Source organism: Passer domesticus, chromosome 3 (assembly GCF_036417665.1).
Source record: "Passer domesticus isolate bPasDom1 chromosome 3, bPasDom1.hap1, whole genome shotgun sequence".
Taxonomy (NCBI): Eukaryota; Metazoa; Chordata; class Aves; order Passeriformes; family Passeridae; genus Passer; species Passer domesticus.
This window is the reverse complement of record NC_087476.1, coordinates 36,025,527-36,053,498: the sequence shown is the minus strand read 5'-3', so window position 1 is coordinate 36,053,498 and position 27,972 is coordinate 36,025,527. Positions and strand designations below refer to the sequence as shown.

The window sequence follows — 27,972 nt, the reverse complement described above, 5'->3', positions numbered from 1 at the left end:
AGCGCGCGGCGCGCGCGCGCGCGCACCGCCCGCCGTCCCCCCGCGGCGCAAAAGGACTGGGGCCGGGGAGGGGGCGGGGCCTCCGCGCCTCACGTGACGCGACGCCACGCGCGCCGGGGCTCGCCCCCGCGCGGCCACGTGACGGGGCCCGCCCCCGCCCGCGCGGCGAGGCGTTTTGGCGGCAAAGCGGCCGCAAATGGCGGCGGCCTCGCGGCGCTGGGCGCCGGCTGGGCTTTGCCGCTGTCCCTCGAGTCCAGAGTCGAGGAATCAATTCGGTTGGAAAAGGCCTCTCAGGTCATCGAATCTGACCTATGACTGAACACCGTGACGTCAACTAGACCGTGGCGCTAAGGGTCGCGTCCGGTCCTTCCTCCCACCTGAGAGCGCCGTGTGGCACGAACCGCTGCTGGACAGGCCATGGCCCACTCCACCGAGCTTTTGTGGCTTGTTCATTCCTCACCGTTCTTCCTCTGCAGGAAGTGTGTTAGCCTCAAGAATGGCACTGAGTTGTCTTCACACCTAGATCATCCTGCTTTCTTAATTGGAAATGGCAGTGCAGCTTGGCTGTTCAAATGAAGCAGGTGAGATCCGGAGGTTCTGGAGGGCCTTATTGCCCTTGCGTGCTGGGCCAAACACCCCCTCACACGCTGGTGATGTACTCACAATAGCGCAAAGCTCCAGTGATGGACATTGTCCTTCCCTGCATCTGCTAAATTAGCTGAGGAGATTCCTTCGTCTGTCAAGGGTGTTGGAAGTACTGGAGATGGGCCTGAGGCACTGATTCTGGTGAGAAGGAAAACATGGATCTGATGGACGCTGAATTGGCATGGATACATGTTTTGCAGTCTTCTAGGTTGCACAGGTTGACATGTGTTGATGGCTTCACACTCTTCACTTTCCCTCCTTGAGGAATTGAGGAGGAAATGTGTTACAGCAGCAAGAGAGCACCCTGCCTGAAGTGAATCTTTCTCATAGCTAGCCAGCACTGCCTGAAGCTGGACATTTCACATCATCTGAAAAATGAGGAATACTAGTACTTTACACAAACTTAAATTAGGTGTAACAGTCTTTTGACTGGAACAGGCTACCAGCAGGCCCCTGAACATGCCTTCCAGTCTTGCACTGACCCAGGTGTGACTCAATATCCCATACCCACTGCCTTATCTTCTATGACCACGGGATTGCTTTGATGTTCTCTTTTTTTTTTTTTTTGTCACAAAAGACAAATGGCACTACCTACTGCTTGTATTCAGTTGAAAGCTGAGGTGTATGGTGAAATGAACACTAAATCAGAGCTGGGAAGAAAGGAGGTTCTTCCAGAAATGCAGAAATGTTAGTCTGCAAGTGTAGACATTCACAGTGAGAACACTGAATATGTAACATTTTGGAGACAAGTCTGGGAATCTGGTCCAAAAATGACCACATTTTGGGTCATAGCAGTGAACCCAAAGTGATATGTTTCTTGTTTTCCATACAAGCATCCAAGTAGATATCTTATTTGCGACTTGTAAGCCTGAAACATTTTTAGGTTTCTTGACTTTTTTTGCACAGGAAATCCATTGTGTTACAAGCAGAAGAAGAGAAAACTTAGCTTTTCCATTTAAGGTTAATGTAGCACCAGGTAAATCTGGTTTGTTTGTATCCCTCACTACCAAACCACCTATAACACCAGTACGACTCAGTCATGCAAATGCTAGAAACAATGGCACGAGGACCTATTTATTCTTTCTCAATCACTTAATATATCTGTAGGATCTAAAATACCTTCTCTGGATAATTCTGTCCTATACTGTGCTGTTTGCAATTATTTTCACTTAAGTGTGAGCCACAATACCCCAATTGGACCCTGATAGTCTGTCCTTGCTTTGGCTTGCTGTATTGTTTCTGCCTTGACCAGGGGGTGTTCTGAATTGAGCCCAGGCTGGGGAGGAAGGAGAAAGGGAGTATGGGTTTCTCAATCATGCCAAAGGTTAGCATGATTAGGGTAGAGTTAGTGTTGTTTTGTTCTCCTCAGGATCAAGCCTAAAGTAACCCATCCCTCAGTTGCACTACCCTGAAGTGCACTTGTACGTGAGCCTCCAGGGGCTTTGTGCAAGGGAGGACTTCTGTCTTTAATCATGAGTCACAGGCAGAGAATTGCTAATCTTCTATCTGAGAGACCCAGAAAATAATTATTAAGTGTAAGGAATGACCACAAACAGTGGTGAAAAACAAAGGAGTTATTTTTTTTCTTGACAACAGTGAGAATGTGATGACAGCAACTGATTCAAGCGTGGCAATGGCCTGAGAGAGGGGAAAATAATTAAGACCAGCTATGAGGCCTTGTTGCTCATCCTGTATTTGACTCCTGACAGGAGCTACTCTGGTGGATATAGCTCATGGAAGAGGAGAGCTGTTGCTTACTGGTGACAGGAGAAGGAGATTATGCAGAGAAGAGGTTCTTTTCAGATACCTGTTTTCTTCATGGACATGTGGGGCAGGCTATGTGACGTGGAAGAATGTGAATATAAAAGAGAGGACGCTTACATTGCAGAAGAAGAAACATTGATTGTAATTGTAAATATCGTCAAGTAATCCACCTGCTGTTAAAATGGAAAATATAGAGAAGAGAGAAGCAGATGAGGAAGATGCATGTATTAGGAAGGACAATTGAAAGGAGGGATGAAAAAAACGAACTCAACCAAAACAGTCCAAGAACAAAGACTGTGAAGATGGTGAGAAAGACCAAAAAAAGGATGGAAGACTGGAAGGAAAAGGTCCTGACTTTTACACCAGTTCAAAGACAGAATTTTTTTGTCAAGAAGACCTTATTGTTTGGGTGTGCTAGAAATAAAGATTTAAGATAAGGGCTTATAGCAGTAAGTATTCCTCACCATCAGAAATTTCTTTGGGGTTCAATTACACTCTTCCCTATTCTCTTATTCTTGCCTCTTCCTTGACTGATTTATTATTTCCACAGTGTGGTGTTTCCTAGCTCTGTATTTTGATTCTCATGTCTCCAAACTGTCATTTAGAGGAGGCACATCAGATACTCTTCATGTTTTGGGGCGCAGGGCCTGGTTAGAAATGCCTAAGAGATAAAGGAGTCTTCATGACCTGAACTCCCCTCTATGTGGGTTACTTACCTATCAGTTGTTTGAAATAGCTTTAAATCTAGGAAAAAAACTAGTCTCCATTTGACTTTAGGTAGTGGAAGAGGGAAATCAAGCAAGTAGTGCTAGAAGTATCAGAGGTTAGAATGATGACAGCAAAGAGAGAGAGTTGGAATAGTGATGACTATCACTAGTGGTGATAGTAGTGGAATAGTGTAGCTTAGACTGTATGTAGCCAGTAGCTGGGAGGAGGACTAACTGTTCCAGGGAGAATGTCATGTTAGCAAGAAACAGCTGTGATATTTGTGTATCACTGGAGCCCTGGCAACAAAACTAGATTTTTTAGGGATAACAGAAGATATGACAGAATAAAGACTGAGATGGCGTCACACGAATATTAAAACACTCATGGTGTTTGGGAAGCTAAGGGGATTAATGGAGGATTAGAATTTGCAGTGTGATAGATATTTAAGAAACAAATAGTGACAGGACCAATAAATTAGAACTTGTTTGAGTTGGTATTGGGAAAACGTGTCCAAGAACTTCTGTTAGAGAGCATGAAGATGTGCTGGAGATGTTTGGCTTCCAGTCAAGAGAGAAATAGTTTTTGGAAGAATAATTAGGAAAAATACTTCTTGGAACAAAAGTAGGTTGATAAGTAAGGTTCTTAATTTCTTAGGTCAAACTTTGAGAAATGAAGGGAATGAGCTGGTGATGACAAATGCATCTAGGTGGTTGAGGACTTGCTTGTGGAAAAAGTTCAGCAGCTGCCAAATCTCTCTGAAAAAACATACCTGTGATTCAAATCTCAAACAAGAGTGATAGTCCAGCTTGATAAATAGCCACTTCAAAAGGGTTATTTGGAACAATCAAAAGCTTGAAAGGAATGGAACAATATGATTACTTGAAAAATATAAAGAAGGGTAAGAATAAAGTGAGAATTTTGAGAAGCTCAGCTTCCTTTACAAAGGAAATTAAAGCAGGGGCTAATGAGAAAGAAGATATGAAAATGAATGTTTCCATATTCAAGATGAAAGAAAAAAACCTATCACATACCCTTCTGAAACATCAGAAGATCTTTATTCATCCAGAAATTTCCATTAATGGTGTCGGGAGAAAAAAAATGAGCTATAATAATGAAATGTGCTGATGATACAAAATAGTGAGACAATTTCAATATAAGAAGGATCACGACTAGCTGACCTTCAGAACCTTAATAACAGGATGGATTAATTTTAATAACACAACAGGCAAGGAGACTGATAGCAATCCTTTCTGCTGGGGAAGAACCTCATTAGTTGGAAGTTACAGTAGGTAGGAAGTGCTCGTTGTGTGAGTTGAGGATGACCAACTCAGAGATATAATCCAGCTGCAAAAAAAGTTACTAAAATCACATGACATGCCAGGTCAGCTATTTCCATTAGATACTGCAGATAAAAACATTGGTCTCACCTCATCTGAAATGATTTATGCAATTCTGGTCACTATTATTCAGAAAAGATGAGATCACACCGCAGGAGGTACAGAGAAGGACTCAAAGAAAGATCAGTAAAATGGAGAATCTGTTTCATGAGGGGAGAATAAAAATGGTTCATTTAGCCTAGAGAAACAAAAGGTGAAAAGAAGTGTAGTTTCAGTCTGGAAACAGTAAAAGTAAGCCTTAGTTTAGGCAAAAGCTTTTCAAGCTGAAGGATGGTAGTGTGTGAAGAAAAATGGGTTAACTGATTATTGAATATGTTGAAACAGACATAGCTCTCATGTTAGGCAATAAATAGTGCTATTTCTTAGGCATGTAAGTGTTCTTTCACAAGGTTACAAAAGAAACTTCATGAAAATGGTAGAATGGTAGATTTGTGCAAAGGGATCTAATCATGAAAATTAATTGCAAATAAAACATAAAGTCCAAAAGAGGCAAGAGAATGAATCTTGTGTAGTCACATCTTCCTTGATGATACCGCTGTTTTCTGTCAAGGCTGGGCCTATATTCACTTACATTCAAAATCACTGATATAGGTCTATATATCACTCAGTGATCAACATGACCTATATGTCTGACAGCAAGAAAAAAACCAACTGAGCAGAGCCTGGTCTTAGGCTGTAGCTGCATAAGCTGAGGGAAGAAATGGAAAAAGTTTTTGCAATATCCATTTTCAGGTTGCAGAAAGGAGCAAATTAATGATGAGGGAGGACAGCACATTTGAAAATACAGCCTGGGTTATGGCTAGAGCTGCTTTTTCAGAAGGAAATATTACAAAATATTTTCAGAGCTATCTTAAAAGCATAGGAGTGGATGTGTTCTCATTTACATAATTTAATACAAGCCACAGTGCTAATACCTATAATTAATGGTGCCTTTCTACCCTTCCAACTGTGTTTTCTGTTTATCATTTTCCTTTGTTCGCTTCCCAGTGCACACTGCCTACATCCTCGATAGTTTAGTTCTCATTAAAAGAATCTAGCAGAGTTCTAGCTGTACCTTAAAAAATTATAAAGAGAAAGAAAGGGTGTCCTGGAGATGTGTTTTCCCATCACTACATCCTTTTCTTCATTCTCTTCCCCATTTGGCAAGGTTTGGCTTTTCAGTTAGAAGGATTCCACAGAAACACCTTTCTTTCTTATTTTTTTTCTTTTTTTCTTGGTGGTTACTTTAATTTTGTGTCTAAGAGCTGAATCTTTTTCATGAGTGTGGAGGAAAGGGATTGGGTGCTAGGATAGGGCAGTTCTTGTGAACAAGTTGGAGAGGGAGAAGAGAGTGTATTTAAAATAAAAACTTATACTGCTAATAGGTAAAGAAAGAATTTACTTGTAGATGTAAGGTTAGTAAAAAGAACATTTTGTTTTTCATCTTGATCTGCATTCTGCATGATTCCTGATTCTTCATGATTTAGCTGTTTTATAACCAGTTAATTACTTAGTAGTGACACCCAGTTTGACACCCAGCTCTTTGCTATGATAAAGCTCAAAACTGCTTCTCAAGAACATTTTACAGCAACACATTTATTTTTTTAATATTTCATTGCATTTTTCAACAAATTAATATTGAAAACCTTTGATAAAACCTAGATCCCCGTGTCAGAAGGAAAACATGGTACAACCTACAAGTGGCAGGAAGAGCAGGTAGAGGGATGGACTTTGAGAAGAGGTAGTATAAATGTGCTGTAATCCCTTACCATTCTCTGACTGATGATGAACTACATATACTGCCTGTTACAGCAATATTGATTGCAATCAGATGATAAAATCATTGCACAGAAAAAGAAACCACTGCAGTAAAAATGAAAAGATGGAAATTTAATGAATTCTTGATTTAAAAATGATTTCTTGGAATTAAATCAAAACCTCATTCTTACAGCTGAGAGTTAGTCATGGGAATAACAAAATGCTGAAAAAATATAACCAGTTAAGAATTTGTTTCAAACTATGTATTTATCTTCAGCAGCCATCCCACACTTTTCATCTACGTTCCTTATGCTACAAATTTTCCTCACTCAGAGCCTTAGATTTACTTACAATTAATCCACTGGTATAGTGATGGAGATTCTTGCTGGAATGCATTAACTTCCTCCACTAAATCCTCCCTCAGGCAAACCTCTTGAAAAATATTTCCTTTGTCTAGTACACACAGTTTAGTAGCTCCTTTCTTATAGTGAGATAGCAATTCTTTCGCAGTGATTTATGCATACTATTCAAATACAAAACCTGCATTAAATTATGTTACATTAAAAGATCTGAGACGTGCATGCCATTACTTAGGCACCATTGTGCAAGGGAAAGTGTGGGTCTGATCCTGTTGCCGTTCAAGCCCATGCTTACAGGAACAGCAAATCAATGTGACATGGACTTGCAGTGATGTAGCAGTGCTGGGTAACTTTTGGCTTACAGAGACCAAACAAGCTTTCAAACTCACTGATGACCATGTACGCCTTTAGTATTTTTATTAATCACACAAACAAATTTGTTGTGTCGCATTTCAAAAGAAGCAGGCTCAGGACTTCTGGATGGAAGATTTCACAGCCTCTAACGCAGCTTGTTTAAATGCTTCGCAATCTGAACTGTTTGATTGGATTCATAGTATTCGACTTAAATCCCTGCTGGAAGTTCATCTGATCTTTGTTCTTTCTCTAGTTGTCACGGTGGAACAATAGCCACCAAATCTTTTATGGCAGCTTACTACATTTTTGAGTGCCACTATAATACCTCTCCTTGAGCTCTTTATTTCGCAATTTACTGCCTTATTTCTAAGCCATATAAAGCTCATTCCTTCGGCTTTCCTCACAGCTGGTATTTCCTACTTTCCTTGCTGTCATATGTGTCCCTCACCCTCAGCGATGGACTGCAGTTTTTATTTCTTGGAGCACAGTGTCCAGTGCCCAACTCAGTTCTCATTTGCTGTCACTCTTTGTGTCATCTATTACATTGTTGGCTCTAGTTTGTGATCTCCCCCATTGTTTTCTGCCTACACAGTGGTTTCCTATTCTATATTTAAATTTCTGCCCTCATTAGATTTCTCTTTCCAAAGTGTTGTCTGGTTTGTATTTTGTCTGATTGATTTTAGGCTGGTTCTTCAAGACCCATTTTTAGTGCTATTTCCTTCCTTCACAGCACTTTGCCACTTTACCCAAGCTGCTATCGCTGCCTAACTGTGTCAGTGCACTCACATGCCAACACCCAGGCTGGTAAATGGATGTGGGGTATAAAACTGTTCCCAGGATGACGTACTGTGGGACTCCTCCTGAGAGAGCTTCCCAGAATGACAACAAACCATCAATTACTGCGCTTTGAGAACAATTTTACAAATGTTGTGCACCTACAGGGCTGCTACTTATCTCTGGAATGCACTGACGTGACTTACTTAGTAAAATGCTGTGCAGAACAATGTCAAAAGCTTGTCATTGTCATGATGCATCATATCTGCTATTTGCACTTATTTGTTAAAGCAATTATCCTGTCAGAGAATGAGATTAGCATCAATTGGTACAATTTTTCTCATGACTAACCCATTTCAACTAGTTTTTAATAATTATCATAATATTCCAGGTATTTACCAATTTTTTATTTAATAATTTGTTCCATTTCAGGGGATAAAAGGTTGACAATATAAAATGCTCTGTGTTCTCTATTCTCTCTTCTAAAAATAAATATTACATTTATACTTTTCTACAGCTTGAACCTTCCTTGCTTGCTGTTATTTCTTGAAAATCGTCATTAATGATTCAAACATTATTTCAGCTTATTCTCTGAACATTCATGGTTAATTTCATCACAGCCCACTCACTTAACCAACTCTAACTTTTTCCTAACTTTTTCTAAGTATCGTGAGATCAAAGGTTGGACTCTCTAAGCTTGTACTTGACAATCCCAATACCATTCTGCAACGTGTGTGCTTAGTGTCAAAAAACTAGTAATCAGCAAAGCGTGTGTGCTTGTGTACACCCCGCTCGGCCAGCGTGTAAGGACATGAATAAAAGCCTCTGAAATCGCTGGGACTTGCGGCATTCCCGCAGTTAATGAGACTTCGCAGCAGCGCCTGCTCTGCACGCAATGCAGACCGCTCGCTTGGGGAGCCCTGCCCGGATCCGGTGTGCTCCCCTGCCCTGAGCCGGTGTGATTCCCTGCCCTGAGCCGGTGTGATTCCCTGCCCTGAGCCGGTGTGCTCCCCTGCCCTGAGCCGGTGTGATTCCCTGCCCTGAGCCGGTGTGATTCCCTGCCCTGAGCCGGTGTGCTCCCCTGCCCTGAGCCCGTGTGATTCCCTGCCCTGAGGCGGTATGCTCCCCTGTCCTGAGCCGGTGTGCTCCCCTGCCCTGAGCCGGTGTGATTCCCTGCCCTGAGCCGGTGTGATTCCCTGCCCTGAGCCGGTGTGATTCCCTGCCCTGAGCCGGTGTGCTCCCCTGCCCTGAGCCCGTGTGATTCCCTGCCCTGAGGCGGTATGCTCCCCTGTCCTGAGCCGGTGTGCTCCCCTGCCCTGAGCCGGTGTGATTCCCTGCCCTGAGCCGGTGTGATTCCCTGCCCTGAGCCGGTGTGATTCCCTGCCCTCAGCTGCTGTGGTCCCCTGCCCTGAGCCCGTGTGTTCCCCTGCCCTGAGCCGTGTTTGAATGCCTGCTTGCTGTCGGGTGTTACCCCGAGCACCCCGGGGTGCCTGGGAAGGAAGGGCGCGCTGGCCGGGCGGCAGCGCGGGGCCGAGCGCAGTCCCGGCTGGCTTTTCCCTCTTGTTGGAGCCGGGCGTGTGCCAGCCTTGCCTGGAGCTCCGAGCCTTGGCTGTGGCCGCGGGCAGATCCATCGGGTCAGCTCCACCCCGAGCAGGGAAACGTGCGGAGGCGCCTGGAACGTGCTGATCCCGAGTACAGCAGCAATCCAGCGGCGGCGGGTGTTGCTGTGACTCCCTTGCTTCTCAGCTGAACGCAGTAATTCAGATGTTGGCAGCACGCTGCCGTCTCTGCTGCTTCTGTGACAGAACTGGTGCGTTGATACGGGGCCGTATCACAGCGGTGGAGATCCTGGGGACATTTGGTACCTGCAGAATGCCTCTGGATCCTCTGCTGATACCTGCCTAGACGTTTTAAAACCTTGGTGTCTGTAGTGATTGAAATAGGGAGTAGATAGAGTAAATTTAGGTGGGCTGCTAAAAGGTGATGCTTTGGTATTTTGGGGCTTGTTGTGAGCCTTATCTGCCAAATGTAAGAATCTGAAGTGCTGCTGTACATGTTTACATCTGAGATAGATGTCTAGGTTCCCCTTATAACCGAGGACAGTGGCCAATTTGTCTTGGACTGAGATAGTTGTCAAAAATAGGTCTAAAAGTGTCTTTCCCCCTGCTTTTGATTCTGAGGGAATCTAGAAAGTCAGTTCAGTTGTCTGGAATTGCAGTTGCCTCTGTCTGATGAGGCAAATCTCAGGCTCATTCAAGTAAACTTCGCAGATTATGTGTAGCCATAGATCCTTTCCAAATACTGTAAATAATGAAAGTATCAGTTCATATCCATGCATGCTTCTCCCCCCCATTTCCTTCCCCACTCTTTCCTCTGCATTAAATTTTATTTTGTTAGACTTTAATTTGCTAGACTGATGAATCACTTACTCTCTGGTGAGCGCTTACTCATTCCTCGTTTGTATCGCAACTGATCACAACTTTGTATGTAGGATTTGGTTGAGTGGGAGGGAAAGCATGTGCATAGGATTCATATTTCTTCTTGGAAACATTTGCTAGACCACCACCCAGAAACTTGTGACCCAGTAGTATTTCACAGACAGCAAGATTAGTGACTCCAACATAAAATGATGGTAATCACAGAGGACCCTTTTGTACACCCCATGAAACTGAACTCATCACTCACTACATTCCCTGTCCTCCCTGTTTGCACTGAGCAATTCTGCAAGTTGTGTTCTGAGGAATACTAATCCTATGTTTGTGAGTACTAATTCATTATTTGCTTCATATGGGTTTTTAAAGCATAGTGCTATGGATGTCAGTCTGAAAAAGTTCCCAAGAATATTTCTTCCTCTGTTTTCTCTGCACATTAAAGCAGCATTGGTGGAAGACTTAAAGCAAACAGCCAGGAAACTGTTAAAACACGAGGATATTGGCACTGAGCTTTACTTTTCCCTGTCAGAATGAGCTGATTTCGCACACACGACCCTTTAAACCAATAAATCAATGGTAAACTCATGACCTTATTTGCTGTAATTAATCACTTTTATTGCCATGTTCTGCAGCATATCAAGCAGCAGCAAATCTGGTTCCACTGGCCAGTGCACTCTGCCTGCTGCAGTGCCTGCTGCAGTGAAGCTCTGTTTAAATTAAAAATGTATGTTTCAGCTTGACAAGGCATATCAAATGTTAACGTTTGTTTCCTAGTCATACCTCGCTTGGTAGTATTTGGTCCTAGCCAGCAGAAGTGGCAAAGCTGTACTATCTCTGAATTTCCCACCTAATATCTAGATATGGCTTTTTAATTTTTTTTTAATTAAAAAAAAAAAAAGCCTGTAAAGGATATAAGCAGGAAAAAAATACAGTCAGTTAACAAGTGGTGACACTGAAATGTTTTTATTAGCTTGCTAGCCAAAAGGTCTGACTGCCTTCTTAGAATAGCATGAAGTGCACTCTCAGATATCGTGAAGCTGGAGCTGAAGGTTTACTTTAAAGATTTTGTGTGGCACTTGCCAGCATGATTTTTTGCCAGTCTGTGGGTATCTGCCTCTGCCAAGGACTCTGCAAGCTGACAATCCTCACTATGTATTTCTATGATTTCAAACCTGATATTGTTAAATGCATTTTGTGTTATTCTGTGGGCTTCTCTATGCTTATCAGGCTCTAGATCGTAGTGAAGTTACTCCTACCTGTGAATAGCTCTGGGAAAGTGATTATGTTCCTGAAAGTCTGCTACACTTGCAGCACCATCCTTTCAAAGGATACAGAGCATTCCCTTCTCAGTATCAAGCAAGCAGCGTTGGTCTGTAGTTGTCATACTGTCTAAGACCACACATAATGGATAAAAATAATTTGGATAAAAGGATAGCCTTTGCTTCAGAGAATTTTCAAACTAAGTACCCACTAAAACAAGAGGTTACAAAGAACACAGACAAAGAATCTGGAAGGCAATTAGCAGATAAGATCAATCATCACTTTCCTCCTCTTTTTAACCTCCTGGATGTGTTGTGGGAAATTGCAGAGAACTACTTACAGCATGTCTCTTAGGTTATCTAACTGCAAAAGAAAAAACATGACTATATTCATTCCATCATATTACAGAACATTAAAGATGCTTTGCACTGGGTCTAGTTCATTGTGAATATCTTAAAAAATGGGTATGACTATCCAAGCCAGCTTTCTTGACCTGTCTGTAACCAGTGAAGAGAAACAAGCAATTGTAGGACATCACCCATTTCATTCTGAGGTGAGAGCTAAGACAGACCATGCCTGTGTCTTTCAAATGACTGCCAGAGCAACCAGCGTGGACATTGCCCATATGTACTGCAGATGTCTAAAGCTGAGGGGATTTGAATCCCACTGTGGTAGCTTTTTTCCTTCTGTGCACTTGTGCAAGGGTAAAATATCAATAATCTATACTTGACAGCTTACTATTGAAGTGCACGCACAAAGTTGCAAGAACAAAGTAATTCCTGAGTGTTGAAGCAGGGAGTGATCCCCTGAGGCATTTCCTACTGTATTTCTCATGCCTGAAAAGTGGACACACACACCATCTAGACCATCTGCACAGGAGACTTTATTCAGTCATTTCATTTTGTGTTCTAAACTTACCTTAAGAAATAGTGTGGATCACAAAATAAAATAGCAGCGTTAATTTTTTTTCTAGTTTTCAGACTGCCTTCCCTTGCCTTCTCCCTCCTCCAAAATTACAGCTTAGACCTTTATAGTCTACTTAGATAGACATTTACCCTAAACTCGAGATGTAAATTTAATAGATTGCTGGCCCCTGAAGACAGCTATGTAATATTGTTGGCAGCAAATGGTTACTGTTCTGCTGTGTGAGAATGGCTACATTTCAACAATGTGGGAAATAAACTCTAAATAGCCAGCATTCAAAGCACTGTAGGTTCTATTTTGAAGTGTTATTATGTAAGTGTAAGCCCTTTTTATTTCTGATAGACAACTGTACGGAGGTGGGCAACACTGGCCCACTTTGCTTTCCAACATGGCATTAATTATAACTCTCTAGCCCATTTTCCATGTGCTGACTCACACCAATAGCCAAATACAATGTCTAATTTCCTTTATTAGCTGCTCTGATAGTCTCTGGCAAATGTGAAACAAGTGCTGTGCACAGTTCCTCCAAAGGGCAGGTGGCTGTATGAAGGGATAGCTTAGGCATGATCAGAAGAGACCACTGTGAGTGAGGGAAATGATCTGCTGCACTATGTAGACCTAAGGCCTCATCTGAAAATTCTGGTGAAGTCCAGAACATCAGTTTGACATCTGATGGCTTAAGAAAAATGCCCAGGTGGGTTGAACAGGAGTTTAGGGGAATAACTTTTGTCCCTCAAAGCCAGCATGAAATGGTGAGCTCTCCAGGGCAGGGGACCATTGTCTGCTTGTTCTCTGTGTGGGTTTCTTGAGTGCTGCTGCAGTATAGAACTGAAGTATGGTGAGTTTTTTATTCAGCCAGATTACCTGGCAGCCAGTTTTCTCTGTGTAGGAACAGTAAGAGAGGGTAACAGCAACCTGGTAATGATCCTCTTGGTCATATGATAGAAATAACCTGTTTTCTTCAGAAACCTTTTCCCAGATAAGTTTCTATGTCAGTGCATTTTAATTTTTTTTTATTATCATCATCAATATAGGCTACTTCTCGCTTGCTGCAATTTGACTGGAATTTGAGGAACTTGAGCATTTTTTCTGCTTTCGTTTGTGAATCGAGAAATGCAGTTCTATGAAATGTGAAAGCAATTAATAATATAAACCTCTACTAATAAAAAAGGTGATACAGTGAGCGTATGAAAGCATTCCGATTTGGGGCTAGAAAAGGATAATAGCTAATTGTCTGAGCAATTATTACTGAATAAGATAATGAGAGTTGCTGAAATAGCTGGTTGTATAAATGAGACATCCTGCATTATTGATCAGGCTTCTTTGTTTTAGCTGCACTAGAGATATACATTTCACTTTTACATAGCAATTTATCAAGTCTAAAGCTCACGTGCAATGATGCATTCATCTGGTTTGGGGTGTGTATGTTTTGTGGTTTTTTTTAAAGAGAAGGGATAAATGTTGAAATATGTTTAAGGCATCATTATCCATCTCTTATGGGCTACCCTTGTGGGGTTACCCTTGTGGTGCAGGAACATATTAATTGACATAATTGGTTTGATCAGTAGTCTATGCAGTCCAGTGGTTTACCTCTGTCTGATAATAAATAAATTAATAATATTTACTGTTTCAGGAGTCTAACAAACCTGGGTACTTCAACTCAGCAGCATTATGCATCACAGGAATGGACCTTCCTGACCTTGTAATCTCATTCAGTCACACCTGAGGTGTGGTTACTTTTAATTTAAAGTAGAGAATAAGAACATTGAAATGCAATCTCTAAAGCTCTTGAAGTTAAACCTACATGTTAATGACATTTTGTTTGCTGTCCCACAATGCTGTGAGAATTGTAATATTATCTATTCTAAATTTGCTCAAAGGAATTGGATTTCAAATAAACCTATTAATAAAAGAAGCATGAAAACAGAGCTAAACAGGAGTCATCATCCTATTAGTACTGTAAGTTGCCTAATAACAAGCAATGATTAAACATTTTGACCTTGAAAATCTCAGTAAGAAAGGGGGAAAAATATATCTATTCCTTATAATCTTTCTGATTTTCTTCAGTGGCACAGTTTTTACTTAGCTTGCATGAAGGAATGTTTATTGCACGTATTTCTGAAGTGTCAAAGTCTGTAATATTAATTCCATTAAAACCAAACAAAAAATGTATTAGTGAACCCGCTTTACACTATGGTTTTAGAATAGGAAAGGCTTTTCTGTCAATTATTTATGTGCAATAAGTACTGAAAGACTTATTATCTCAGAATAATCAATGTTTGGCTGAAGCTTGAGAACACTAATAGCTAATCTTAAAAGTCTTGATCCAGTGTCATTTTAAATAATGGCAGAACTCCTGTCAATTTTAAACAAAGGAGGCTGAGACCAAGAAGTATTGCTTTGAGAGATAATTTTAGGTAATCAGTTGAAAGCATCTGTAAAAGAATAGAAAATTTGACTTTCACTCTTTGCATAATACAGTATGAAGTATTTCAGCAGAGGGGAGCTCCTAATGGTGTGTATCTGTATTTTCTATTGCCTTGGGGGGCCTTTTTTACAGATATAAATATATATATACACACACACACATATATGTACTGAGCTGATGTTACAGTCTCTGGGAATAAACTGATGGGAGCTGAAAAAATTAGAAGGAGTAGGGAGACATATCTCTTTATTTAACACTCAAGTTACTTCTTTTGTTCCTTGAATCCCCAGCAAGTTTTTTCTCTCCAGGATATGCTCTCACTCATTCTGGTTGCTCTCTCTCTTACTTAAGAAAATTATCCTGATAATTTGCTTAAGTAAGTGCGGAGCAACTTGGGATATGTGGGGTCCTCTCTCCTCCCAGGAACATCTGGAAGATAGCATAAAAAATGAAGGAAGTGACACCCAAAATGCAAAAGATACTACCAGTGCTTCAGGATGCCTTCTAGTGCAGGGTCTGGTGCTGGCTGTCACTTGTGGGTGCTGTGTCAGCCTGTAGGGCAGGGCTGGACAAAGATATCAAGGAGGCATTTGAGGATTGCAAGGGAGAAGGAAAGAGGAGTTTCTGGCATTTAATGAGCATTCCATTCTCTCAGATGGAGGACTGCTCTTTTCTGATTTTGCACAAATGATGAAGAGTGGATTTCGGCTGCATTTAGAGGAAGTTCTGAAATGTAATTTAATTATTATTAAAAAAAAATCCTCCAAAGCTCAGCCTACTCATCCATCCAAGTGAAAAATGCTATCAAATCTTCATTTTAAAGGTTTTTCCTTCTCATTTATTTGTCAGCAGGGATTAGGAAGACCAATAAAGAAGGCAGAGATGAACACAGCAGTAATTAAAAAGCAAAAGTTATGTGTGCTCTCTACAGTCTTTTCTGCTGGGGTATGGTATAGTAAACCTTTTATTACCCTTATTAAAATAGGCAGATTCTGTTTAACAGTGCTAATGTGCAAACACACTTGGAGGGCGTGTTTCTGCTTATGGATAGAGTGGACTTATTTTTGAATAGAAGTATTTGTTTTCTGAAGCAAGAGAGCCCTTCCCCAGTCTTTTACAGACAGTGCTGGGTGTCAGTGCTGAGTGGCAAAGTAGAAAAGCTTTCCTTTAGCAAGGGAGAGGCAGCACCAGGAAGCAGCCTGCAGATAAGCAGATATCGCTAAGTAGGGAAGTAGGACAGATACCCTGAGGCAGCATCTGGCAGAGCAAGGGAAGAGACGTGAGCTCTCCTTTCCACAGACAGCCAGAGAAGGAGCTGTAGGGACCCAGCTTCTAAAAAAGAGCCAAAAGTTCTGCAACTTCATAATATTTATGTTCTGAGCTCACGCTGATTTTAGCCTTAAAATGCTATATTTAGTGTCACATATGTTCCTTAATACAGTCCCAGTCCAATTTAGGAACTGGCCTTGAAGAAACTTGAAAATTTTAGCAATTTGTTACATTTTTCTAATGCAGAATGACAAAATACTGATCTTGACAAAGCATATTCGATGGTCCACTTTGGGGTATGTATTTGCCTATATTTTCATCCATATGCTTGTACACACCAGAAAATCATGATATCAGTGTGGCAAAAATACTTGTGGGAGTATCGTTAAGTGTTTTAATAAACTAGAGGGTGCCCTCTCCCCCTCCAAAACAGTGAGACATGTTCTCTCATTTCTCATTCAGTCACACATTAAGACAGATTTGACCAAGTATTTTTAGTTGGAGATTTGGAGCGGCTAAAGTAAAAAATCCTCTTAATAAATATAAGAGCTTTTTTTAAACTATCTTTTATACCAGTGTAATTCCATTGACTTCACAAGATTTTTCCCTAATACATTCTGATAGGGAAAGAGTAGCAGATTTTTTTTTCTTTTTTTTTTTCTTTTTCTGTGGTTATAACATTGCCACTGTGCTTGAATCCTTTGGATGAAATAAACATTTTGCATAGCTTTTGCTTTTTACTAGTAGATGATTTGCTACAATACCTGGGAAAGTATCAAATATACAATTCAATGTTTACTTATTTTCATTGGTATGAAACAGTTTTCTGGCTTTGGGAAGGATTACGAGCTATCCTGGCTTTCACAAAGGACTGGAAGCTGAGGTGAGTATGAAATGGGCAGGACAGAGGCACTCCATAAACTTCAGCAATTTTCCTCAATTTGCTTTGAATGACACGAAATATTAAGCTTCTGTCTTCCAGGGAAGCACTTCTCAATAAACTGTTTACCCATAGCTCTCAAATTTCAACTGTATGCCTTTGTTATTAAATGGAGCAAAAGTTGTGGGGAGAGAGACTCTTTAAAAATTTATTTATCTTTTATTAGACCAAAACACATATTTGAAAAAATAAAAAAAAGAAATAACCCGAAAAAAACAGACAAACTTACAGGTGCAGAAATCCATCTTCAGTTGTGAAACAAGAGCCAGTTTCAAGCCAAGCGTAGGCTGGGGACAATTGTTTTGAGTTTAACTTTGTTACAGTGATGAGTTGAACAAATGGAAGAGAAAAAGGTGTCGGACACCTTGAAGCAGATGAGGTTGTTAGTGAAGGCAGAGGTGATGAAGGTTGCAATAAATGTGTCTGAAATAGCAAATGGAGTCTGGGGGTGTTGTTGTTATTAAGAAGAGAGTCAGGGCAAGGGAGAAGAAAACTGAAGAGCAGAAATCTACAGAGGTGCAATTCACCAAATCCAACTGTACAATGTTGTAAGAGACTGATTGTTTTGTGAATAAAAGCCTCATTTTCGTAGGAACATGAGAACCTGCAGGGGGTCTCTTTCAATATCCCATCTCCATCAGTGTGTGACCCAAAGCAGGTCCTTAAAAGGTAATTTTAAGCCTTTGGGTGTTTAAGAATTTTTTTCAACGATAAAACATTTGTAAATATCTCTGAGTAGAACAGTGAGCAATCCAAGGTAGCTACCCTGGGCTCTCAATGATGAAAAATAGGCACACGGTAAAAGTGGCTTAATCTTGTACTGAAATAAATGTTTGGGGCTATTTCTCTCCATTGTCTGTAAGGGCAACCAGAGTGAGTGACTTGGGTTTAGGGACTTCACTTCTGCAGTGAGCTTTTACATCTGAAGTGAACCTCCCTCAACTCTCCAGGGCTTGGAAACACAGCAAGGTCTTGAGCAGGGACCCAAGGCTGTCTGCATTGCCAGGGGCTGTTCCCAAAAGGTGTTTGAATGTTGGTCTCCCCTTTGAGAGGAAGGGGAGCATCCGAGGGGTGTGAGCCCGGCTGTGCCGCTTGGCCTCAGTGCCAGAAGGAAGGGTAGGACCCATCCTGTTTAGCCAGCATCTACACAGACCCTGTCACTTGAAACTGAGGACTTACAAGTCTCTAACCTGCACTCAGCTGTGTTTTCAGGAGTTTTCAGAAGTGCTGCAAATGCATTAGCTTTATTCTAAAAACAAGAAAAGATCCTGCCAGAAATCTTATTTTAATAAATTTATTTTTTCTACATTTCTGTTCATCCATGCATTCATTTTCTGTGCATTAAATTCAAATGGAGAATTTACAAACTAACATTTCTTCTAAATCACTGTTGCTCAATTTTTTATTCTCTGCTAAAACAGTGCCATTTCTATAGTAGTGTTTTATAATATATTTTTTAATAATACTCCCCAGTTTAAAAAGAAGTGTTACAAAACATTAATTTGTTGTTTTTTGAAAATGAGCTTCTGTTCACTGAAAACTGTAGCAAAAAAATGGATGTTCAGTGTTTGAGTTCCCCAGGAAACTCATACAGCACTGACTTTGTGCTCTCAATCTGACCTTTTTTCATTATATAAGAAAAAAAATAATCCTTATGAAAGTCAGGTTGAAGATAAGATCAGCATGGTGGGCTGGTAATTACATAAAGTGACATTCAGTCATTAGAGAAAATGTACAGTTGATCCAATGGCTTAGGTGTGGGCGAGGAATATGATCTAGCTGTTACTGGTATAAAAGAAAGATGCAACTTTTTCACACATCAGTTTTGGGAACTTACCACCAAGCAGTGAGAACAGCTCATCTTCAAACACCATCCTGCAGTTTCTCTGATTTATTCTTGTCGAACAAGGGAGGTAATATATTTTTATTTTTTCATTGCTGTTACAGAGGAACAATTGCATATGTTTTGACATTCTCTTTCCCTTCTTTTCCAAAAGTTTCCTCCTCCTTCCGTTCTGTCAAAGTTTTTGCTTTGAACATTAACTTAAAAGTTACTTTGGTATTAAAACATCAATGCTTAGAGTTAACCTCACTTTGTAAGTAAGAGGAAATGAGGTTCTAGAATTAGATTGCAGCTAAACATTGATAATTTTTTATTTCAGATTGGGTCCCAAACTTCTTCATTAGTAACTTTGTGTTTTTCTCCTGCTCAATGCTAGCAATTGCTGTCAAATATCAAACATTACACAACCTGTGGTATTAGCACATATTTTAGAGTCTTTAATGGAGAAAGACAAGATATTGTAAATAATGAAGTGAGAATTAATCTGCTGGGAAAGATTTAAAATTACCATCTTTCTAAAAAGCTCCTGAAATTCAGGCATTATGTATTGTTCCAGTAGCATAAGAAAGCTAATATTTAATAGAACAAAGTAGAAGCTTTCTTGGATTTGACAGTGAGATGAAATGAGTGGTGAGAACATTAACTGGGTTAACAGCATGGGGGCAGTCAGAAAATTCAAGTAACACCATGAGACAAAACAGCTACTGCTCTGGAAAAGCAGAGAAGATCACATCTGTGGTTTATTGACAGGTCTCTTTGGTGGTTTTGGTATGAGCCTGACAATCTGACTCAATAGAGGAAGTGCAAAACTGCAATTTCAATTCCCCTTTTGGTTAATATAATGTAAAAAAGCTTCCCTCTGGGATTTCTTTGAGCCATTACAGTGTACCAAATTACAGCATTATATCTTCTTGGAAAAACTAGGGTGAAGGATGCCACAGTGCCTTCAGCAAAAAACACGAAAAACAGGATAATCTGTCTGGTGTTGTGGTGTTATTCTTGTGGCTGGCTTCTTTTATTGGAGCCATTGAAGCATTTAGGGTATCAACAGGCTCAGGATGATGGAGCAACAGATCATTTGGAAAAGTCTGTCTGTCTTCTGCTGGTGCATGAGACCCTCCAGCTGACTTCTTGCACTCTGGGGAATGTTCCCTGGGACGGAGCATGGGCTCCACATTAAATTGTGGAATTGTGTTCCAGTGCAGGCAAGTCTGCCAGTGGTCACACCCCCTCTAAGGGACTGGGGAGAGGATATACACAAAACAACCTTTAAAAAAGTGCTTTATTTTCTGGAGGGAGGGATCCAGCCAATCCACTCTGCATGGCTCCATAGATGCTGTTGAGTACAATTCAGTTCCCAAAAGGTTTGGCAGGATGATAAGAAGTTGTGGATCTAAACAGCATGAAGGACCACATTTCTCCTGCAGACACAGCTTAATTCTTGTTGAAGGAACAGGTCACAGAGGGCTGGCAGCTGCTTCTCAGGAACCTGACAGCCATGTTCAGTGCTTCCAAAGCTTTCAGGAAAAGTCCAAGCAGAGAAGGAAAACCACAGGTTGCATAGAGCCTGTATGCATATCTACATGCATACACTGAACTGGCTTTTGGATACCTCTTCTAAATGCTTATTTTTACTGCTTCCAAGATTGTTGCCAATGTTTTCTCTCCCTGATCATTATTGGCTGCTTTTAATTCCTTTATCCTCTGTTTTCTGCCAGCAGGTACTGACCCACTGGGCAGGTGGGAGGGAGGTGAAGTTACTTGTACCCAGCACCCAGCCTTGCCATTTGGTGACTCCCACATCATCAACCTTTTAGCCATTCTGCTTAGCTGGCCATCAGATCATTCTCTTTCCTCTATTTTTTTTTTTTGGTCTTAATTAGGAAGATGCTTGTTTGCACTGCCTTCATTCATTGCACTGGAAAGCACTGCATATCCGTTTTGCTCATAAACTTTGTTTCTTTCCACTTTAGCAACCCCTGTCAGGCAGGTGTCATGTTCTTTTCATGCTGCCTTTGGTCCCAGCCTTCAAAAACGTGTGTATTTGTATTTCTAGACAGATCATGGATTGCTATGGGAAGTATGCAGCTGTCACATTGACCATTTTGTCTGTATTTCTACATCTTCTTCATACTTTCCCAGATGGAGAGTTTCTCATGCAGGGTAAGCTGCTTTCCACATTCAGAAATAGAACAATTATAAAGAGTATTAATTAAATTTTCACATTTTATAAATGTGATCATAAATTTTATCATTCAGTTGCATTTATTGACAATGAGGGTATAGTAAATCAAGATAATTTCACTATGAGCATGCTTCCTATTTCTTCCTTAAATTTAAATTCTCCAGGTCAACAATGTCCCAGATGACCATGTCCTCAAGTTGATGTGGAGAACCTTAATCCTTGAAACACTATTGAATAGAAATGTTTGGTTTCTTGTACTCTTGTGATCTAAATGACAACGTAACATTAAGAACAGTAGAACCACAGCTTTTCCTCATAATATGCAGAATATTTTTCCTATGTAGATCCCAGAATATGGGATGCTGGTGGTGTAGCATTCTATTGAAAGACATATATTAGATTTTAACGGTACTTTGGAGGTTGCAGTGTTTTTTGTTTAACCTTAAATAAAATATTAAAAAACGTGATGTACAAAAATCTTGGTACCACCAAACATTTAAAAAGTGCTCTATAAACAAAGTCTTGCCTAAAACCAGGCAATGTTTAAGAAGCACTACAAATCATGCTGGTGCTTTTAATTATCTACAGCTAGTAAGAAGTTTTCTAGGAATAGCTAGTGCTGTGGACAGAAACAAACCTTCACGAGTATCAACAAAATTGAAGAGAAAACCTGAAAAGATCCAGTAGTGCTTGTGGTTTACCTAGAAAGCCACAGCCTAGTTTTACAGCTGGTGCATGTTGCAGAGTTGAAAAAACCAAAAGAGGAGAGCTTTGGTGTTGTGCTTTTCTGTTCTGCAGGCATCAAGAAACAGAATGCGGCTTGCGCTTCCTCTTATGGCCTGCACTTTCCCTTCCTTTTTGAAAATGAAAATACAGCTGGAAACCAAGTAAAATTCTCTTCCTTGTATTTTTGTGGCAGGTTGTCCAGAGTGCAAGCTAGGGGAGAACAGATTCTTTTCCAAGCCAGGAGCACCCATTTACCAGTGCACTGGGTGCTGTTTCTCCCGTGCCTATCCCACTCCAATGAGGTCCAAGAAGACCATGCTTGTTCCAAAGAACATAACATCAGAAGCAACATGCTGCGTAGCAAAGGCTTTTACCAAGGTGAGGGTGAGAACGAGGTCTGCTTTAGCTTTTTTTAGAATGCAATATTAAGCTGAAGCAGTGAACAGTAAAGAATATGGTTTTGCTGGAGGACACTGGAGAGCAGTTTGAGGGAAGAATCCTTGGCATTTATGTCCTTTATGCCTTGGTTCTTTCTTTTTTTATAAAGAAGAAATTAAATCATCAACCAGTAACGAGTCTGATATTCAGCTGGGATGAGGAAATTGGTGCAGTGCCACTGAATTCTATGAAACTGCTTTGTCTCATGACACCTGCAGCTCTGGTAATGGACTTGTCCCAGTATTTTTCAAGTCTCCTGGATGTGCACCCTCCCCTTAAATGCTATGCAGTGTGTATTTGATTTTAATAAATCAGTTGCCTTGTGTTTTTCCTGCATAGAAAGGAGTTCTCTGGGAAGGTGCCTGGTCAATACTATTATGACATATATGGGAATGAGGGACCAAAACCATCTGTGCTCATTAGATTAATTGAGATGATGTTTTACTTTTTCATAGTATAACCAAGAGGGAACTGTAAATGTGTGCAAGTACTGTGAACACTTAACATTCGTCTGGAAGGATCTTTTAAAGTTTCTTCTAAATCTGATTATTTTGGGAGTGTTTCTGCTCCAAGTGAAGAAACCTTACATTTTATGTAATAAATGGTGAGCTAGTTGAAACGAGCTAAGGTGTCTATCCTGTGGTGACCTGAATCAGGCTCATTAAATATGTCAGCTAGAGGTTCAGCTGAGTTACCCACTCACAGATTTGGTGCATTTGAAATACCTTAGGGTACTGAAGTCATATGGGTATGGCTGGCAGACACAGAACCCATGAAGGTGCTTCTAGAGTGACAGCTGGAGGGTTGGTGAGATCCCCTCTGACCCCTCGAATGACAATTGACAGCTCACTGGGTACAGCTGAAGAGAACGCTGGGTCTCCACTTGCTGTGATGAGAGCCAGACACCTGACTTTAAACTCTGCTGAACCAATCCTGGCTCTTCACCTGAGGAGAACATGGATTTCATTCTACACTGACAATGCTATACTTGCCCTGAGGCAGCAGCTAGAATTTGGTTGAGATTAAGTATAAAGGCGACTCTTGAGTTTGTTGCCTTTGTTTTTGTAATTCCCATGTGATGTATTTTAAGGACACTTTGATTTTCCATAGATTGGTTACTTGACACTTCTGGAAAATTAGACGCTTTAAGGAATGTGCAAATTAAAGAGCAGCATATTGTGTCACTGTGCATGTCACTACTGAAATCTTTCACATTACAGCTCCAAAAACAGTGATGATGCGGCTTCATAGGTTGGTGTTGAAGTGATTCTAGTACATGTACAAAAGTACACAAGGGCCTGTGTACTTTGTAGTTAAGAAAACATTTTCAGATATATTTTACTTGACAATGCTGTTTTTACTGCACAGCTAATCCTAATTATTTGTTATATGTGTGTGTTTTCTTTTTTTAAGATTACCCTTAAGGACAATGTGAAGATAGAGAACCATACAGATTGTCACTGCAGTACCTGCTACTATCATAAATCCTAAAGCCTGTCCCTTTGTTAATGGTCAAGGACAACGGTGAATGGAACATTTGTTTTTCAGCTTTTATAGCACCACAGTGTAAAACCTTATGTTTTCTGGTAAAGACTCTGGGTAGACCTCTGGATAAGATAGATGGCTATTTTATTTCCTCCTTGCTTCTTCATGCATTTAAGTGTAATTATTTCTGTTAGGGATAAAATACAGCACTTGCATGACCAAATGCTTGATCTATTTTTAAAATAAACTGTCAGTTAAATCATGAATGTTTATTGAGGAAAATGGTGATTTATTAGTTTAACAGACAAAAATAGATTCTGATGCAATTTAAATTTCTAGATTTTTTTATGAGAGAGAGAGGGAAAAAGGAAGAGAAGGATGGAAAATTGAACAGAATAATTATTTTCTCCTTATTCACTTAATGATTAAATTTTTTGAAGTTGCAATGTATTGTTCCTCCTGCTTTTCTTCCCCTTTTATTTTACCTAATGGCCAAAAAGTATAATAGTATATCATCTGTGCATAGTACCATGTCTTTCTGTGCCATCTTTTATATTTCTCTGAATTTAATCTCCTCCCATATAGATAAGCAAATGATGAAAAATCAAACAGTATAAAGAATTTTTGTACATTTTCATGTAGCAATGGTGGAATAGGGTAGTCATACAAGAGTATTAGCTGTTTAAGCCGCTTACCTTTTGCTTGTCTTCATCAAGGCATAGGGCTTTAGTAATTGCCAAATGCCTTGTGCTAGACCCAGATATACAAATGGAAAAGGCAGGGAATGTGTTAGGTGAGAAGAGGACCACAGCATATGTACTCATAACACCTGACATTAGTACCAAAAACTTGTTTAGTTGTAGTGGGTTGCATCGGGGGCTCTGGAGGAACTGCTCACAGGTCTGAAGCCTGCCCATGGGAACTGAAGTGAATTAATTTCTTTGCTTTTCATCCTAATTTCTGGGGTGACAACACCATCCTTGCTTCGGTCACCGGCTGCAAGAGTTTAAATGACCCAAAAAGCCTCAGACATATTTGTGGGGGACTTCCTTGCAGTTGAAGCTGTGCGAACAGCAGTAATATTCCAATGTGGATAGGAAGGATTTCTTGGAGTGGGGCTGTCAGGGTGGCTGCTCTGTCCCGGGCCACGGCCGTGGCTGATACCTGTGCCGGTGCCAGATGACTCAAGGAGTTTAGGCGGACCCCCAGGGCTAAGCTGTGATGGGGAACTTGAGGAGCTGAAGATCGGCTTCTAATGATCGTGTAAATCCACCAATCACCCCCCCTTTTGTCTATTGGAGTGCAAATTCAGAGCTATTTGCTAAGAATACAATCTCGGGGCTTTGTGGAGAAGAAAAGGCTTTTCGCATGTAGAGGAGATGAGGTTCTTAGAGAAGCGTTTTTCAGTGTATCAATAAACCTTACTAACCTGATCTCCACTCCTTAACCCTTAACCTCCTCTTATGTCCTAGCTCCACCGTGCCATTCCTGGGAGATGTTTTGCCTGACTTGCTCTTGAAAAAAACCCGATTTTATGGAGGCTGATCTCGTTGCTTCACTGTTCTTACTGTTCTGGAAAATTTCAATATTCTGGAAGCTTTTCTCTTAGCGTTTTATCTGCCTCAGTTGCTTCCACGTTACTTTTGGTCAGAGGAGAGAAAGTTCGGTAGGATTTTCTTTAGGATTAGCTTAGGAACACGAGCAGCACAGGTTTTCAGGATGAGGAGTCTGATTTCTCATTCCGGATCATCACTCAAACGTTATGGGAATACGTATCAAGCAGCTGCTGTAGCTGATTCACAATTCCAAGCTGCTGTACAATTTTATTAAACGTGATTGATGCGGCTACTTTTGCCATATCAGGTCCTACCTGGGATTCCTGGGCAACGAGAAAGGAGTGCTTTGAAGCTGCAGCATGATTACCTTGGGGAATGGCATTGTATTTGCTCATAACTGACAGGACTGAAAAGGAGAGCAGGGAAACACGTTCCCTGAAGTTTGCTTGCAGGAGTGATGTGCCTTTTTATGTTGCCGACCTTCTTGGATGACGTCTTACTCAAATCATCTCCTCCGGCGGAATCGACCACTTGCTTGTCTACCTATGCTTGTGCACAGTAGCCGCACAATAAACTTTTGTTTGCAGATTCTGAATCAACTTCCATATTTCGGGTGTAAAACCATAGAAATACCAGTTAGAGTGAAACCCATGCTTTATATTAAAAAAAAAAAAAAAAAAAAAAAAAAAAAAAAAAAAATATATGCTCTAGCCCTGTATCCTGCTAGGATGCCTGGCGTTTTTTCAGCGGCTTTTCCCCTTTTGCTTGTACAAAGCCTTTTAGTCGTGACCTGCCCAACTCACGGATCCCTCTCCCCCTCAGGCGACCTCAGGCACCAAGAGCTTGCAGAGCGTCTCTTGTGAAGCTGTGTGGAATGGGCGAGCCCCGGCCTCTTTAAGTTCTCTGGCTCTAACTTTTCAGTTCAGAAGTAGCAACACGGAGCAAGGAAAGGGATGGAATAAGCACGCAGATACACAAACTTGTCAGCAGGTGGTAAGGGAAACAAGCCAGACCAGACCCCTTCAGGCCCAGGCTGATGGGCCATTAGAGATGGCACTCGGGCACTGCAGCGGGGGGGGGGGCATCCTGGCCTTCCTAAGCAGTGGGAAGGGGGAATGAGCCTGCTGTCAGTGCCGGTGTCGGGGACCGGGCAAAACTTTGTATCCCATGTGTGTGTGCTGCAAGGTCTAAGTGAATTGGAGAAGGAACCCATAGATCTTGGTGACAGCAACTAGCGAGACCAATATGCCAGCAGGATAAGGTCAGGGCAGACCTTACCAACCTCTACAACTGCCTAAGCGCATGCTGTAGCCAGGTGAGGCTCTGTCTCTTTCCCCAAGCCACAGGTGATAGGACATGAGGTAGTGGCCTCAAGTTGCAGCAGGGGAGGTTCAGACTGAAGACTTTTCTTCACAGAGAAGCTTCTTGAGCGCTGGAACAGGCTGCCCAGGGAGTGGTGGGGTCGCCAGACCTAGAGGTATTTAAAAGACGTTTAAATGTGGCACTTAGGGACGTGATTAAGTAGGGGACTTGGCAGGGCTGGGTTAATGGTTAGACTAGATGATCTTAAAGGTCTATTCCATCTGAAATTATTCTATAATTCTAAAAGAGAACACATCATCTGGAATGAAATTATTTTCTTCTAGACGTCAGGGTTGTCCCAGTTGGAGGGACAGTGGGTAGGTCAAGTTGTCAGCAATTGGAGGGACCAGAGTGTATATTTCTGTGGGAGAGGCTTAAATATTAGCGCATGCAAATAACAAAATATATTTATTTTTCCCCTAGTTAATTTAATTCCGTATGGACCTGTATGTGTAATTGTATGACAAATTTTATCTAGACTAATTGATGAGCAGGAGGAAGCCTCAACCTGCAAGGACTCAAGGTCTGAGGTGATGCTAAATAAGGGGACACAGGGTCAGGGCATGGGTGCACAGAGAAGCTGTGCTAAATTCAAGGAATCCATGACTGTGGAGAGGCTTGTGACATGAATGTGTGGTCCACACATTTTCTTGCTAGCAAACTTCAAGCTGGACTGTTTGGAGACCCACTTGGTCTAGGTAGGGGAGTCCAGGCTTGGGTTTTAGAGGGCTTTACAAGCTGAGCTGATATTCAAGGATCTGTGAATGTAACTGCACTCATGATTCTCAAAAGTGAGGATGCATATGTTTTCATAGAGGATTTCAATCCTTATCAGCTGGAAGCGAAGAGGGTGAGGTTTGTTTGTGTTTATGTGAGTGTGGCTGAAGGCAGTGGTCTGCTGGGTAATCTCTGGGCAGTTTCCTTGGTGTCCCTCTGGGACAAATGCTCATCTTTTCTCCTGGACAAACCTGCACACAAGGACAGGAGCTGTGTCCAGCAGACTGGGATGGAGAGTCCCTATGTGCCCACAGCTGGGCTGCACCAGTCAGCCTGGAGAGATCCCTGGGTCCTGGGGTCCACAGGATTCAACAGCCAACCATTACATCTTTAAGATATATTATTCAAATACATTTTCTTTGGTGATTGTAGCTGTCAGAATGAGGTCAGAATATGTTTCCTTACATTTGAAAGTCAGAGTGAAAATCCAGGCCGTGGTTGGAAGAGTGGCAGTGGTAGATCAGTGGGTCCACTTACAGTCAAGACTAGGGAAAAAAATGCTACATGTTATTAGGAAGTTAATACAGTGGACCATAATAAAGAATAAATGGGATATGAATAGGAGTGCTGGAAGGTTATCTAGACTTATATTTGTAGGGATTAAATACC

The 27,972-nt window shown here is 41.2% G+C and overlaps 1 protein-coding gene across 5 annotated transcripts; it reads left to right on the top strand.

Moving 5' to 3' along the window:
• The first annotated feature begins 89 nt into the window (after window positions 1–89).
• CGA (glycoprotein hormones, alpha polypeptide) lies at window positions 90–24,114 on the top strand. Of its 5 annotated transcripts, none has more exons than XM_064412609.1 (5): window positions 208–581; window positions 2,355–2,858; window positions 20,891–20,997; window positions 21,939–22,123; window positions 23,597–24,114. In XM_064412609.1, the coding sequence occupies exons 3-5, from the start codon at window positions 20,898–20,900 to the stop codon at window positions 23,672–23,674; spliced, it is 363 nt and encodes a 120-aa protein (XP_064268679.1). In that variant the 5' UTR covers window positions 208–581; window positions 2,355–2,858; window positions 20,891–20,897; the 3' UTR covers window positions 23,675–24,114. The 5 variants fall into 5 exon arrangements, 3 of the variants coding, with proteins under 3 accessions (XP_064268679.1, XP_064268678.1, XP_064268680.1); XM_064412608.1 differs by having other exon boundaries at window positions 2,242–2,858; XM_064412610.1 differs by lacking the exons at window positions 208–581; window positions 2,355–2,858 and adding an exon at window positions 18,813–18,904.
• The last annotated feature ends 3,858 nt before the right edge of the window (window positions 24,115–27,972 follow it).

What these genes read in the sequence shown, in the direction of transcription:
- CGA (XM_064412609.1), top strand. Translation starts at nt 20,898, where the DNA reads ATGGATTGCTATGGGAAGTATGCAGCTGTCACATTGACCATTTTGTCT. An exon ending in TGGAGAGTTTCTCATGCAGG is followed by an intron (nt 20,998 to 21,938) that starts GTAAGCTGCTTT and finishes TTTTTGTGGCAG; the next exon opens with GTTGTCCAGAGTGCAAGCTA. An exon ending in TAGCAAAGGCTTTTACCAAG is followed by an intron (nt 22,124 to 23,596) that starts GTGAGGGTGAGA and finishes TCTTTTTTTAAG; the next exon opens with ATTACCCTTAAGGACAATGT.